The following is a 16,103-nucleotide window of genomic DNA, read 5'->3' on the forward strand; positions in this document are numbered from 1 at the left end:
AACATTTAAAAGTACGTACAGTTGACATGGTGCCCAGCAAATCAGACAGAAACACAAATATGATTTAATAAATACCACGTGTACGTCAAACCAAAGATACGACTATTCCAGCAGTTAAGATCAAAAAAAAAAAAAATAAAGTAAAAGCATTATTGTGTTTGTACAAGCTATTGTAATATTTCATTTATATATATATTTATATTTATATATATATATATTTATTCGTTTAAAACTATTTCCACTTTGTAACTACTCGGCCACACACAGCCAGACATTCATTTGTAAATAACAGTTTCCTCTAATAGAGCTTTTACCACACGAGACTGGTATTGTTTCCCCAGATCTGAGTGCAAATATTTAGAAGAGATAAAACATGAAAAAATAAATATGTAAATAAATAAAACACAAAGCTATTCAGTGTTGCACTTTGATCCCAGACATCTAAAACATACCTTACATTCCTAAAAGGTAAATATAAATACGACACGTTTTGGTAAAAGAACGAACGAAACGGAAAAACAAACGAACAAACAAATATTTTGTGCAAAAACAAAACCATTTCAGTTAGAAGTGAGGATTTTTGAGGGCTCTGACGGACGAAGAAGTGAAATACGTCATTTCCAGGAGCAAGCGCCATTGTCTCGCGTGGAATGTTTGCGTGTCGACAGCAGCGTGCGCACTTGTGTGTGTCTGTGTGTGTGTTTGAGTGTGTGTGTGTGGCAGGGAAAGGGTTGTGTCTCTGGGGCCGTGACGAACCGCCGGGCCACCAGGGTACTGTGCCATTTTACACTCCGCAAATACATTAGCAGCCAAGGAGAAAACGTACAGTAAAAACAAAAACCCCAACAACTGGACTTACACTGAGAGCAGAAGCACAGTGCTGGTATTTTTCGATGCTAAAATGGGCACAAAATGAAGACACACACATACACACCTAAAAATGGAGCTTTGAGCACTTTTACAAGAGCACGACCAATAACCTGGGAATGGAGTGCGATGACTCAAACAGCTCATGCATACGGCTTTTCCTACCAACACGTTATCCGGATTCTCGTTAACCGGAGTCGATCGTTCAGTAATCGAGGGACCTCGGCGTGTTTTTTTTTTTTTTTTCCGTGGGGCGAGGTGCGAGATATTTGTTACCGGTTTTACGATTCACAGCTAAGGAAACGCAGAGGTGTCGATGAAAGCGTTAAGTGTTCCGGGGGCTGCTCCGCTGTTAGAGGATCTGGAATATACTGGCCGGAATGTTGTAGCGGTCGGGAAGGACCCTCATCTTCAGGGTTCCGTCGGCACCGCAGGTGAAGATCCGATTTCCTGGGCAGGTTTCAATCTGCATCACGCCGGCCCCAATGTTGCGGAATATGGACTGTTTGGCGTGTTCGGTGCTGAATGAGTGCATGAGGCCATGACCTGCCAACTTCCAGACCTGAGGAGGAGGAGAAATACTATTATTAGCTGTGTTCAGGAATCTTATTTTAGGTCATATTTTACTTGAATGGGTGCTCAAAAGACAGCTTAATAATCATACACTCATACAGAGTTTTTTTGGGGGAAACTTAAATGTTTTATATTCAATCCACTTAAATTTGTAAGAACTAATAAGTTAACTTAAAGGTAAAGTAGGTGATTGTCAACAGAAACATTTTTTGTTGTGCTGGTTGAAAGTCTCTTCACAGTTTAATAGTAATGATTGATGTAAATGATCTAAATGTATTTATATGTATTTTTATATTCTGGGTAAGGCATAAGACTAAAAAAAAGTTCATCCATTTAAATATTGTCAGGCCGATAAATCCCGGAATTCTGATAAGTAGCCCAAACTGTCTGTCAAATGCAGATTTGTACAACTGCGCATCTCTGTTTATGCAGATCTGCCTCTGGCACGTGCATGTGTGCATGCGCGCTACGCGCTCATGTGCACACGAGACACAGCGGTAAAATCTAATTCTGAATTCAAACTTTTTAAAATCCTGAATCAATATTAAAGTTACTTTTGCATGCTGGAGGAAGGATGACAGCATGGCTGGATTATTTTAGACAAGTAATGTTATGTTTTAAAACTATTTTAGTCACGCAAAGCTGATGTAGATTGTGTTGTTACAAATGGGTGACTAATTTCAGTTTCATAAGGTTCTTTTACAGCATTATTAATGTAGATTTTTATTTAGTTCAACAACAAAACATAAGTAAATAATGCTGTTCTGCCATGCCTGCTTTACTGAGGTGAAGTTGGTTTTGTATTCACTTTGTAGGGTCGAATCGAGATCGTGACCTTTCTTTGATTAATCGTGCCGCCCTAATAACTTAACTCATCTTTGTTGTTCCTTTGTTGTAGCTTTTTTTACAATGTGAGTGCTGCTTGTTCATACTACTTATTCAAAATTAGTTTTTTTTTCAAGACAAATTTATTGTTTTATGTTCAATCAACTTAAATTTGTAAAAATAATCGTGACTGAAAGTGAACTTATTGGATTTGTGTTGGGACAACATGAAGGAGTTGTCTGGAACCCAACACTTTTACAGTGTATCATGACACTCCATGAATATCAGCAGATTTTATGTATGCTTATGACAACTGTCATTAAGTGTTATTAGCTTAGAATGCAAAGGTGACATTGTTTGAAATGCCTTTGTTATGGCGACTTGACAAACAAACACATGACAACTTGGTGTTTTTGACATAACCAAGCCAACTTGTCAGTGTCTTAGCATTGTCTTGATACAGGTTGGCATTATCAACAAAACAGCATTACTTGTCATAAACCTGTCATAAATATGATTATAAACAGGCCATTATAATTGTGTGATGACTATTTTTTTATATTTCAGTGAAACTAAATGAATTTCCCATTCAAATGTCACTCATTGCTTCAAAGTAGTCAATTTAATCAACTTGAACTTAAGAATCTCTTTGGGTTTTTCTAGGTGCAAAGAAGTATTCATAGAGCTTTGCATGATTACAACAGAACCACTGAAGTGACATGAGATGTTTTGATAATTTTTGGTTCCCTTTCTGTACATTCAGAAATGTCTTTGAATGCTTTGTGATCGTTGCTGTCAATTGAGGATGAGAGAGCTGTCAGATTTCATATAACATATCTTCATTTGTGTTCCGAAGATGAACAAAAATTAAACAGTTGAGAGTATGAAGTGCAAATGTGAAAAGCCCACACTTTAAGTGTTGTTTGTTTTAGTGTGAGCATACTATTAATACAAAAAGTAACAAATAGTGCACAGATATGCATTTTTAAATGCAACTTTTATTTTATTTAAAAATTAAATAGAATTTCTGTGTATTAAATCTTTGTGATTTTAGCCTAAATCAGGGGTGTCAAACACAGCCCTGCACAGTTTAGTTCTAAAGCCTGGTTTATACTTCTGCGTCAAGTGACCGGCGTGACCTACGGTGCACGCAACGCACGTAGCTGTGCATTTATACTTCTGCGCGCTGTCTCTGTTGGTCTGAATTAACACTTCCGAAATGGTAGTTAGCAGTGAGGTGTAAATGTTCATCTGTGCCGAGTTTCTTCGCTGGTGTTTTGCTTTTCCTGAACACTTCCGGGATGTACAAGTGGCTCAAACTTGCTCATTTTGAGGCAGGAACTGGCGGACGTGCAACAACAAAACTTTCCATCAGGAGCTCCTTCACGGGACTCCACACTTGTAAACAATCGTTCCATTGGACTCGCGTCCAGCTTGCGCCATTCGCACGTCTCTCGGTCCCGCCCAGACTCGTCAACGCTACCAAGCCGACCAATCACAGAGCTTGCGCTACGCGTCGTTGCGACGTGTAGTTACAATTTTTGAGAGGTGCACGTCAGCCACGCCGACCGCCACAGCGAAGGGCTATGCGTCAGCGCCGTAGCATACACCCACATAGAGCCTGGTTTATACTTCTGCGTCAAGCGATCGGCGTGACCCACGGGGCATGCAACGTGCAGAGCTGTGCATTCATACTTCTGTGCGCTGTTTCTGTAGCTCTGCAATAACACTTCTTAACTGCTAGCTGGCAGTAGGTGTTTATGTTCCTCTGTGTCGAGTTTCTTCGCTGGTGTTTTGTTTTTTCTGAATGCTTCCTTAATGTACAAGTAGCTCAAACTTGCTCATTTTAAGGCAGGAACCGGCGGACGTGCAACAACTTTAAACATGAGGTAAACACAAAGCAACAGTCTCTTTTCAGAGCTCCTTGTAAACAGTTGACACTTGTTAACAGTCGCTCCAACAGACTCACGCAGCTCTCTGTCCCACCCACACTCGTCAGTGCTTCCAAGCCGACCAATCACAGAGCTCATTGCGATGCGTAGTTAAATTTTTTGAGAGGTGCGCGTCAGCGTCGCCGACGGCCTCGACGAGGGCTATGCGTCCGCGAGTAGGCTGCGCCTTAGGATACGCGTGCGCTTGATGCAAAAGTATAAATTAGCCTTAAGGTGTTTCTAGAGAAATATACCTTCATGTTCCCTTCAGCCGAACCAGTGACAAAAAAGTCCTCGCTGGAGTCCATGGCCAGGGCTTTGATGGCCGAATCGTGTGCCTGGAATGTGTTCAGCAGTTGCCTCTGACGGATGTCAAAAACACAGACGAATCCCTTCCTGCCGCCCGTGATGATCAACTGCTGCTTAGGAGCGTACTGAAGAACGGTCGCACCATTCTCATGACACTGGAAGGCTGGACACAGAGAAAATACGGCATTAAAACCAGAGTATCTGCAGAGCTTTTTTATTTTTTTAAAGACACTAAAACTGTAAATTCAGATATTAATAAAGCAATTTTTTAGTAATGGGCCCCTACTTCAAAAAATCAGCTCCTTTCAAAAGTAATGCTAGCAATTATTAGCACTAACAGTAACAATTTTTAGACTACCTGTTATGCTGCGTTCACACCAGACGCGGAACACTCGTCAAGCGCGAGTGATTTATATGTTAAGTCAATGTGATACGCGCGAATGGCGCGGCGCGAATGACGAGAATTGAGCGGTGCGCATGGCGCGAATGGCGTGGCGCGAATTAAGCGTTTTGCGCGTTTGACGAGCTTAATGCGCGTTTCGCCCAAATCACTCGAGTTCGAAAATCTGAACTTCAGCGGACATTCGCGCCGCTTTAACCAATCAGGAGCTTGCTCTTGTGGGGGTGTGATTGTGACGCATCACCTGTTGTCTTTGTTCCAGGGGAAATCGCCCAGCAGACACCGACAAGAAGTTCATCAAACTGGGCTGGGCTCAGTCACAAGCACCGCTGAAAACCTCCATCAGCCAGGTTAAGTTTCTGGGGAGTCTATGAGCTTAAAAAGCTGGATGCACCTCTGAAAGGCTGTAGTGGACTCAGACACGGCTCTAAACGTATCGACGCTGTTTATCATCCTTTATAAATTACATAAACACTGTTATTTTCTTCATAAAATCTATGTTAGCCCTTTAGCTATGAAGCTAGAGTCACAGGGCAGACAGAAGCCCTGCCTATCACGCGACTCCGCGTCTGTTCTGAAGTGAATTTGACACGCAAATGAAGCGGGGTTTGACGCGCGAATGAAGCGGGGTTTGACGCGCGAATGAAGCGAGTAACCGCAAATGTTCACGCGGCTATTTAAGTGCGAATATCACGATTTATCCGCGCGTTCCGCGTCTGGTGTGCACACAGCATTATATTGTTACCTTAATGCTATGTCACAGTATTTAGACATTTACTTTGTTTTTAGAATTAGAGTTGAAGTCAGATTTATTAGCCCCCTTATATATCTTTCCCCAATTTCTGTTTCAGACTTTTTCAACACATTTCTAAACATAATAGTTTTAATAATTAATTTCTAATAACTGATTTCTTTTCTTTGTCATGAAGACAGTACATAATGTTTGACTAGATATTTTTAGAATGCTAGTATTTAACTTAAAGTGACATTTAAAGGCTTAACTAGGTTAATTAGGCAAGTTATGCCGAGTTCAGACTGCACAATTTTTTAAAATAGTCGTGTCACAGATGTTTTCACACTGCATGACTAGCTAGGCTAGCGTTCCGTCGCTGCTGTGTTTACACTGTAGGATGGATCGGCGACAGAGGGTTTCACACAGCATGACTTTACAATAGGAGAATCGCCGACAACTCTGTCTCGGTCCGCAAAACTACATCTCAAAACCAAACACACAAAAAGTAACAATGCGAGAAAGAAGCCTTTAGTGGGGCAGAAAATGTGCTTATTTTGCTCACCTGCGTTTTAAAGGGAATTAGCGATTTCTCTTAAACTTTTTTTTTCTTTTTCGACCTGGTTATCAAGTCAAGTCAAGTCGAGCTTTATTGTCATTCCGCTACATGTGTAGACATACAGAGGAACAAAATGTCGTGTCTTGCAGGACAACGGTTCTACATAGATTAATCATAATTACAAACACAACACTGGACATAAGAGCTACTATAAAAACCTATGCATAACTAACATACACTCTAAAAAAAAATGTTCAGACAATACATCAAAGACAGGCAAGTACTTTTACATGAGATTGAACAATCTTGTGCAGGATAGATTGTGCAAGAGAGGTAATAAGCAGTGCAGCATGATTGTAGTACATTTATAGTAAAAATTGTTTTCCTTATTGAGTTCTTGTAAGATGGGAGTTTTGATAAAGTGTCAGGTGCATAAAAGAGAATTGCTATAAGAGATATTGTTCAGATGACACGTCAAACAGACACGGGTGCCAAAATTCCACTAGTTTTTCCTTCATTTCTTGCGTACGAATAGACTGAAAAGAAGCTCTTTTAACTTCTTTCCCAAACTCCCGCTGGCCAATAGATACCCATACTAGAGGATGCTGCTCTCTCATTGGCTGTAGGCAAGCTATGATGTTATTTTCAGTCAGAACTAGTTTTACATGGCATGATTTAAATCGCACTCATCTGCGATTTTCTCAAATCGAGTCTTTGATAGTTCACACTGTGTGATTGTTAATCGTGTAAATTAGCACAGATTTGCCTGTGATTTCAGGCATTTGTCTGTGGTTTCTCAAAACCTGTCAGTGAGTCAACAATCGGGGCTAAAATCATGAAATCTGAACTCAGCATTAGGGTAATTAGGCAGGTCATTGTATAATGATGGTTTGTTCTGAAGACCATTGGAAAAAAATGCTTAAAAGGGCTAATAATCTTGACCATAAAATGGCTTTAAAAAAATTAACACTGCTTTTATTCAAGCCGAAATAAAACAAATAAGATAAAATATTATAGGAAATACTGTGTAAAATTCCTTGCTCTGTTACTAATCATTTGGAAATATTTGAAAATAAAAAATCCACAGGAGGGCTGATATAGGCCTATACACATCCACCACACACAAACGCACACACATCATGTATAAAGAACAGAAATATTATAATAGTCTATGTTAATCAATTGTTTCGCTATTTTCTTTTCAATATCTTGCTCTGTCTGTGAACTCACAGTGTATCATGGAGTTACTAGGAGCGATCAGTGTGTCCCATAAACAGACATTTCTGTGGAACAAAGAGAAACACTTCTTTAAAAACACTATGAACAGTTTGTTTCTATGTGATGACAAGATAAAGCATTCAACTGACCTGCCATCGTTGGACTGTCCCGCTGTGGCGATCAGACTAGAGGACGTGATGAAGGCAAAATCACCACAGCTTTTACTGTGACACTGCCAGCTCTGAGACAAACACACACACAAGCGTATTTTGATATCATACAGTAGCACTGAATTAGAGAAACCTGTAATTCAATTCTAATTGTATTTTTTTGATTTCAATGATAACAATAAGTAACAATTCACAGCGATTACTATTGGACTATATTATATGATATTATATGATATTATATTATATTATATTGTATTATATTATATTATATATTATGATATATTATATTATACTATAACATAAATACTGTAGTATTATAATTATTATACTATTATATTGTAACAGTTAGATAATGTTACTGTTATCATTTTCCGAATTATTTATTTTATTATTATTTTTTTTTTGCATGGTGTATTGTTTGGCATGGTAAAATTAGTATGTTGACATGTAGTAATACTGCTTCCGACCTCCGCGGGGCGATATGTGGATATGTGCCTTCATAAAGAGCAGCTTACCATAGAGTAAGAGTGAGTGTTTGGTAGAGTGTACACTGCATGGTATCACTTCCACTACCGGCATGCAATTTCAGTCCTATGTTAAGAACTGTTGCTCCATTGTAAGTATATGTGTCTTTATCTGATGTGTTGGGATAAGCAGTTACTTATGTCATTTTTGTTTGTTTTAGAAAAGACTGTTTAATTTTTTGCTATCCTTATACGTCAAACTGTTTGCTTGTTGATTTCACAGGGAGATTAAGCAATACTGGCGATGCAGTGGTGCAGTAGTTAGTGCTGTCGCCTCATAGCAAGAAGGTTGCTGGTTCGAGCCTTGGCTGGGTCAGTTGACATTTTGCTTGGGTTTCCTCCGGGTGCTCCGGTTTCCCCCACAGTCCAAAGACATGCGGTACAGGTGAATTGGGTAGGCTAAATTGTCCGTAGTGTGTGAGTGTGAATGAGTGTGTGTGGATGTTTCCTAGAGATGGGTTGCAGCTGGAAGGGCATCCGCTGCATCAAAACTGTACTTTGACGGTTCATTCCGCTGTGGCGACCCCGGATTAATAAAGGGACCAAGCCAAAAAGAAAATGAAATGAAATTAAGCAATACTAAGCTCATCCAACTCGGGGAGCAACTTCCTCTCATGAGACAGACGGCAACGGTTGAGACATTTGAGTATTGCGGACACGGAGCGCTGTTTGTTGAAGGATGGCTTTTCTTCATACAATAACGGGTGCTTTCCTAACGAGTGACAAGGCATCGAAAGGAATCATTGCATCGCTCTCAAGTGCTTTGAACGATAAGTGATCACTGACTTTATTCAGAAAGACTATTTAGATTCTAACTTTTAAAAAAAATGTCTTGTTGTTTTTTTTTTTTGTGATTGATTCTTTTTTCAGTTTGATGATAAAACAATACGCATCTGGGTAAAATAAAAGAAAGTTTACGCTTGCTATAATTTGTTTCGAGAGAGTGTTTATTCAGTCAGCCAAATTTCTGTCGAACCCCTCAGAGTGATCCCAATTCAAGGAGAGGAGGTGTTGCAATATATATCATATTATACTATTGTAGCTGCCTTTTATTAAAATATGAACTATTTATTATCACTTTATGTACAGTAGGATCTTACTCTGCATGCCTAATCCTACCCAATACCAAAACCCACTAAACCCCTTACTGACTACTGATAAGCAGCTAATTAGTAGTTTATTGAGCTAAAAGTCTTAGCTAATGGTTTGTTAATAGTGTGAATTGTGCATTAAAATAAAGCATAACCCAAAATATTTTTTACATATAATATGTACTATTTGTAATATGTACTGCTAAGCAGTGCTATTTAATATACGCTTTATTTTAAGGTGATGTAGCTACAGTGTGACTATTCATTTAAATATTGAGTAATATTAATTTATTACATGTACTTACTATATGGTTGGGATTAGAATGTGGATTAGGTTTAGGGTTAGTGTATATGTAATTATGCATAATTGTAATTATTATAGTAAATACATGGAATGTGTAAAGTATTATTATGTTATATCATATTATGTTATGTTTTATTGTATTGTATTATATTATACACTCACTGGTCACTTTATTAACGCTAATTTCTAATCAGCCAATCACATGGCAGCAGTTTTGATACTGACCATGTCCATCCCTTTATGACCACAGTGAACCCATCTTCTGATGGCTACTTCCAGCAGGATAACACGTCATAAAGCACGAATCATCTCAGACTGGTTTCTTGAACATGACAATGAGTTCACTGTACTCAAATGGCCTCCACAGTCACTAGTTCTTAATCCAAAAAAGCACCTTTGGGACATAGTGGAATGGGAGATTCGCATCTTGGATGTGCAGCGGACAAAATTGCAGGAACTGCGTGATGCTATAATGTCAGTATCAACCAAAATTTCTGAGGAATATTTTCAGTACCTTGCTGAATCATAAGGGGGTCCAACCCGGTACTAGTAAGATGTACCTAATGAAGTGGCAGTTGAGTGTAATATATTGCATTACATTACATTACATTATATTGTTGTTACTGTAAAACATTGTAAATCTAATTGATCTCCCTATTTTGATTTGTAAGTAAAATTATATTAGAGAGCTATATTAATTTGAAAAGCTTTCTGGCAATGTTATGTGCAAGAATAAAGTAGAATAACTTGTGTTACTCTTAAAAATTAAATTCACTGTGAACATTTAGAAAAAGCAGCCTGTCATACAATGCAGTCATTCTTATTTATGGCCTAAAATTATTGTTTTAATATCAATTTAATTTAAACATCATTGACTGTCAGTAATAGCTGTGTGATACAAAAACAAGAGTCTTACCAAATAGGGCTTTGGGTTTGAGGAGGTTTGATTGACTTGCCAGAGGCTCAAAAATCCCTCACCATCTGCAACGCCACACTGCAGAGTTTCAAATGAGTGGACAAATTTAGTATTTTCAGCAGCAGATTGCATAATGAGTCAAACAGAGCACAGAGGAGACAACAGGATGAGCTATGGTGAACAGATGTACTGCTGTACTGGACTCATTACATAATATCACGGACATCAATTATATTGTACATCAGTAAACGTAATCTGAGGTCAAAACATTGTCCAGTGGATAATATACATTTTTATTTTTGTATTTTCAGTAAATGTAGTCTAAAACATGTTAAATCTATTTGTTGTTGTCATCTTTTGTTATCAAGTAGCTGTAATTTATTTGAATAGCTCAATAAATGCATACACTGCATCCAGAAAGTATTCATAGCGCTTCACCTTTTCCACATTTTTTTGTTACAGCCTTATTCCAAAATTGATTACATTTATTTTTTTCCTCAAAATTTGATAAACAATACTCCATATTGACAATGTGAAAAAAAAGATTGAAATTGAAAAAAAAAAATTGTTGCAAATTTATTAAAAATAAAACACCTGAAAAATCACATGTACATCAGTATTCACAGCCTTGAAATTGAGCTCAGGTACATTCCGTTTCCACGGATCATTCTTGTGATGTTTCAGCAGCCTAAATTGGAGTTCACCTGTGGTAAATTCAGTTTATTGGACATGATTTGAAAAGGCATACACCTGTCTATATAAGGTCCCAGGGTTGACAGTGCATGTCAAAGCACAAACTAAGCATGAAGACAAAGGAATTGTTTGTAGACCTCCGAAACAGGATTGTCTCAAGGCACAAGCCTGGGGAAGGTTACAAAAAAATTCTACAGCTCTGAAAGTTCCAATGAGCACAGTGGCCTCCATCATCCGTAAGTAGAAGATGTTCGGAACCACCAGGACTTTTCCTACAGCTGGCCGGCCATATAAGCTGAGTAATCAGGAGAGAAGGGTCAGGGAGGTGATCAATAACCCGATGGTCACCCTGTCTAAGCTACAGCGTTCTTCTGTGGAGAGAGGAGAACCTTACAGAAGGACAACCATCTGTGCAGCAATCCACCAATCAGGTCTGTATGGTAGAGTGGCCACACGGAAACCATTGCCCACCTGGAATTTGCAAAAAAGCATCTGAAGGACTCTCAAACCCCAAGAAACAAAATTCTCTGGTCTGATGGGACTAAAATTGAACTCTTTGGAGTGAATGCCAGGCATTACGTTTGAAGAAAACCAGGCACCGTTCATCACCAGGCGAATACCAACCCTATTCAGCAGCAGGAACTGGAAGACTAGTCAGGATAGAGGGAAAGATGAATGCAGCAATTTACAGAGACATCCTGAATGAAAACCTGCTTCAGAGTGCTCTTGACCTCATACTGGGGTGACAGTTCAACTTCCAGTAGGACAATGACCCAAAGCACACCGCCAAAATATCAATGGATTGGCTTTAAAACAACTCTGTGAATGTCCTTGAGTGGCCCAGCCAGAGCCCAGACCTGAATCCTGTTGAACATCTCTGGAGGGAGCTGAAAATGGCTTTACACCGCCGCTTCCCTTTCAACCTGATAGACCTTGAGAGGTTCTGCAAAGAGGAATGGCCAAAAATTGCCAAAGACAGGAGTGCCAAGCTTGTGACATCATATTCAAAATGACTTGAGGCTGTAATTGCTGCCAAAGGTGCATCAACAAAGTATTGAGCAAAGGCTGTGAATACTTATCTACATGTGATTTTCAGGGTTTTTTTTTTTTCAAAAAATCTTTATTAACATTGTCATTATGGGGTATTGTGTGTAGAATTTTGAGGAAATAAATGCATTTTATCCATTTTGGAATAAGGCTGTAACATGCATCTCCAGATGCACTGCAGTATATCATCAATGTTGTGTCATATTAATAATGTGATTCACTTTTTGCGGAACCTTTAAGAATATAAAGTTTAAATGAGCAGATTTTATTTAAAACAAAAAATATCTGTAACATTATACATTCGCATTTAGTCATTTAGCAGACACTTTTATCCAAAGCGACCTAATATTGAAGAAGAGGCAACACACATGAGAAGTGCTAATTATGCAAAGAACTGTTCAGAGAATTAAGTGCTAGTGTAAGGAGGAGCTTACTACAGCTACAGCTTTATTTTCTTTCTACAGCCTTCAAACTAGAGAGATTTCAGCTGCTGTCTGGGCTTTCACTGCCTTTCTACACCTCCCTTTCTTCATGTTCAATACTTTTACAGTGTCATTTCAGTTTATTACACAACTTCATTTGTGAACAAATTAGTTTTATTTTCTTTGCATATATGGAATTTTTTGGTTGTTACTAACATCTGGTGATTTTTTTTTTAAATCAACAGCACCTCTAGAAATTAGTTTTCTGAGAAAAATGGTGACGTGTTCAATAATTATTTCCACTGAATAAGACAAATTATCTATTACAGAAGCCATTATAAATGCCTTTAGTGTAACTTCTAATGAATTCAATGCATCCTTTGCTAAATAGAAGAATTCATTTCAAATCTTGACCTCAACGATTGAACAGCATGTGGTGAGGAATAAAAAAGGTAATGAAGTTGGATAATTCTGATGTTCAATGTGTTAATACCTTGTTGCCCTGTGAGTTGAAGTAGAGGCGAGTGACTCGAGCGTTTCCAGCCTGCCGGAAGCAGATGAGCTGCTGTGGACGATTCCACTCAAACATTCGCACACTACCATCCTGAGCTCCTGTCATATCTGAAAAACAAAAACAAACATAAACAAGTCAAACAGGATATTCATCCAAATCCAAAGGGTGCGTCTCAATCAGTACCCTAGTTCTCAAGGTAGTGAATAAGTAGGTCCAAGTAGAAATGTTTTAATAAACGTTAATATGTTTTTTTTTTTTTTATTGTTTGTCTGCTTAGTATTTAATTGTATTATATTACTTTTTACTCATATTTTAAAAGTTATCATATTTTATTCTAATGTTTTGTTATACTTTAGAAATGTATTATTAATTTATTGAAAAACATTAAAGTTATATTATGCATTTATTATGCATTATTGTAAATTCCAATATATGGTAATGCTATTATGTAAATTATGCTTAATTATGACAGTGTTACAGCCAAATCATAACTTTATGTCTGCGTCTGAAACCGCATACTTCCATACTATATAGCACGCTAAAATCAGTATGCGAACCGAGTAGTATTTCCGAATTCATAGAATTCGAAAATCAGTATGCGAGAAGTACCCAGATGACTTACTACTTCCAGCTTGATTCTAGAGTGTGCATCCCATGCATGCTGCGCTATCCCATGATGCCCCGCGAGCGAATTCATGGATGGGAGTAAAGCGACGCAATTGATGCAGGTAGGTCATGTGACCATGACAAAATGGCGGATGTAGTACGTCTGAATTCCATTCATACTTTTTACATTAATACTGTCTAGAACGTACTTTTCTAACGGCCGAGTAGTACGTTTAAATTCAAATGTAGTACCTACTGAGTAGTAGGCGGTTTCAGACACAGCCTATGTGTAGTTGTGTTGCATATTGTGTTGTGCTCCAACCTGCTTCTCTCTCTCTGTCCTGCTTTAAGGTTAATTAGCTCCCAGCTGCTAATCGTTACGAGCCTGCCTGAGTGGTATGGGTATAAACACTGGCTGTTTCTCAGTGTGCGTTATTCAGCGGTCTTGCGTCCTCGTGTTCTTGTGTAACGTCATCATCAGTTGCCAAAGTTCAGTTCCAATACTCAAGACCGCAAAAACAGAGGACGCGTGAAACTTCCCAGAGGTGTTCTTGATATCGAGGACGCACCGATGCAGACTTGAGCACCGATCTCGCTCTAGAAGTCCCAGAAGTCATTATGACTGGAGGTGGGAAGCGCAATATTTTATTAAGATTCATTATTCAAGTTCAGAGATATCACTTATTTAACTCAGGAGTTTTCGTAAATGAATCTGTGAATATAAATATTACCACGAACATCTTAACAAAGGAATAAACACATTAAGGGTGTTTGTTTGCTGAAATTCATATTAAAATCTGTTTTATTTATATTGTGCAACGTATATTTGTAAGGTTTTTAGTTAGAGTTTATATTTTGAAAAGGGGGAAAAACAGTAAATCGTTGTATGAATGCTGTAATGTTTAAATAGTTTTCCATCAAAAAGGAAAGGACGCGTTCTCTGTTCTCGTGGTTTCCTCAGTTCGTTTCTACGCGGACACCTGTCAAGACCGGTCTTCACAAGAACGCAGCTCTGTTCTCTGCATTCTTGGAATTGAGAAACAGCCACTTTCTGAAGCTACTGAGCCTGAAGAGCTGTTGTTTATTTTTGTTTGTTTTTACAAAAATGTTGTTTGTTTTATTTATTTGTGTGCATTTTGACAGGTTTTGTTCGATTCATTTGGCACAAATCTAATCCCATAAAAAGGCAACTACAAAGTCCCTGCTAAGAAATACTCACAGTACTGATAGATAGGATGGGACGTCATCCTCTTCACATTGTTCAGGTTCCTCTTCATGATCTGCGAGAAATGACACAGTTTAACAAAGATCATTTTCATGACCCCCCATAAAACACTGATATTCAAACGGTTTCTTCAGATTTGACAAACATTTAGTCAGAATTATTCGCCCCCCTTTGAATTTTTTTTTCTTTTTTTTAAATATTTCCCAAATGATGCTTAACAGAGTCAGGAAATTTTCACAGTATGTCTTATAATATTTTTTTTTCTTCTGGAGAAAGTCTTATTGGTTTTATTTCGGCTTCAATAAAAGCAATTTTAATTAAAAAAAAAAAAAATAAAAATTTTAAGGTCAAAATTATTAGCTCCATTTAAGCTATATATTTTTTTCGATCATCTAAAGCAGTCATTTTTCAAACTTTACAGCCCGCGAGACGCGACACCCCTTTTTTAAGGTGGTTATACTGTAAATATACAAATGTTGCCCACACAACTATAGGCATATATCAACACCATCTGATCCCTAAACCTTTGTCCCAGCACAGTACTCTGTTCATGTATTTTTAACCAAAGGTTTAAATACTTCCACTCAACCCCTCCATGAGTTTTTTTAATGGGGCGTTATTTACAACACATACAGTCTCCTTGGCGACATGTCAGTTTTATCACGTGAAACACCACAGTCCCCCTGATTTATGCATTTTTTATTTGTTTTATTCCATTTTCTGCAAATATTGCTAAAAATCCTAATTATATTGAGAAATAGCTGATATTCTGACTCTTAAATATGTGCGAGAACACATGCTTTGTCATTTAAACAGCTTTTAAATGATCGTTATGCCATTATTTGATCTTTGGTGGGTGATGCCAAGTCAGTCTGTACTTCACTGGAGCGATTAGAACTGCTGGATTTACAACATGCTAATTCATCTATTTGACCTAAAATACATACAAGTGGCTGTTTAACTTAGAGAAAAACTGGTAACACTTTAGCTTAGTTCACAATTCATTGTATTAACAAACCATTACATAACACTACTAGCTTAATAAACTATTAATACGCTGTTTATTAATAGTTAGTAAGGTAGAAATTGGGTTTTGGGTACAACTAGGGACACAGAATTAGATCTTACTTTATAACTACTAATGAACAGTTCATATCTTAATAATAGGCAGGTAATAAG

The 16,103-nt window shown here is 38.0% G+C and overlaps 1 protein-coding gene across 1 annotated transcript in view; it reads right to left on the bottom strand.

Annotated features, from left to right (window-relative positions):
* Positions 1-1,222: 1,222 nt before the first annotated feature.
* Positions 1,223-16,103, bottom strand: part of dmxl2 (Dmx-like 2) — a gene marked incomplete at its 3' end in the record, with an annotated part of 117,798 nt that continues 102,917 nt past the window's right edge. Inside the window, 7 exon segments of the mRNA NM_001302235.1 lie at positions 1,223-1,429; positions 4,451-4,668; positions 7,425-7,477; positions 7,562-7,653; positions 10,418-10,495; positions 13,073-13,200; positions 14,919-14,979. Coding sequence (NP_001289164.1) covers positions 1,223-1,429; positions 4,451-4,668; positions 7,425-7,477; positions 7,562-7,653; positions 10,418-10,495; positions 13,073-13,200; positions 14,919-14,979 — 837 coding nt within the window.

The sequence above is a fragment of the Danio rerio genome, chromosome 18, assembly GCF_049306965.1.
Source record: "Danio rerio strain Tuebingen ecotype United States chromosome 18, GRCz12tu, whole genome shotgun sequence".
NCBI lineage: Eukaryota > Metazoa > Chordata > Actinopteri > Cypriniformes > Danionidae > Danio > Danio rerio.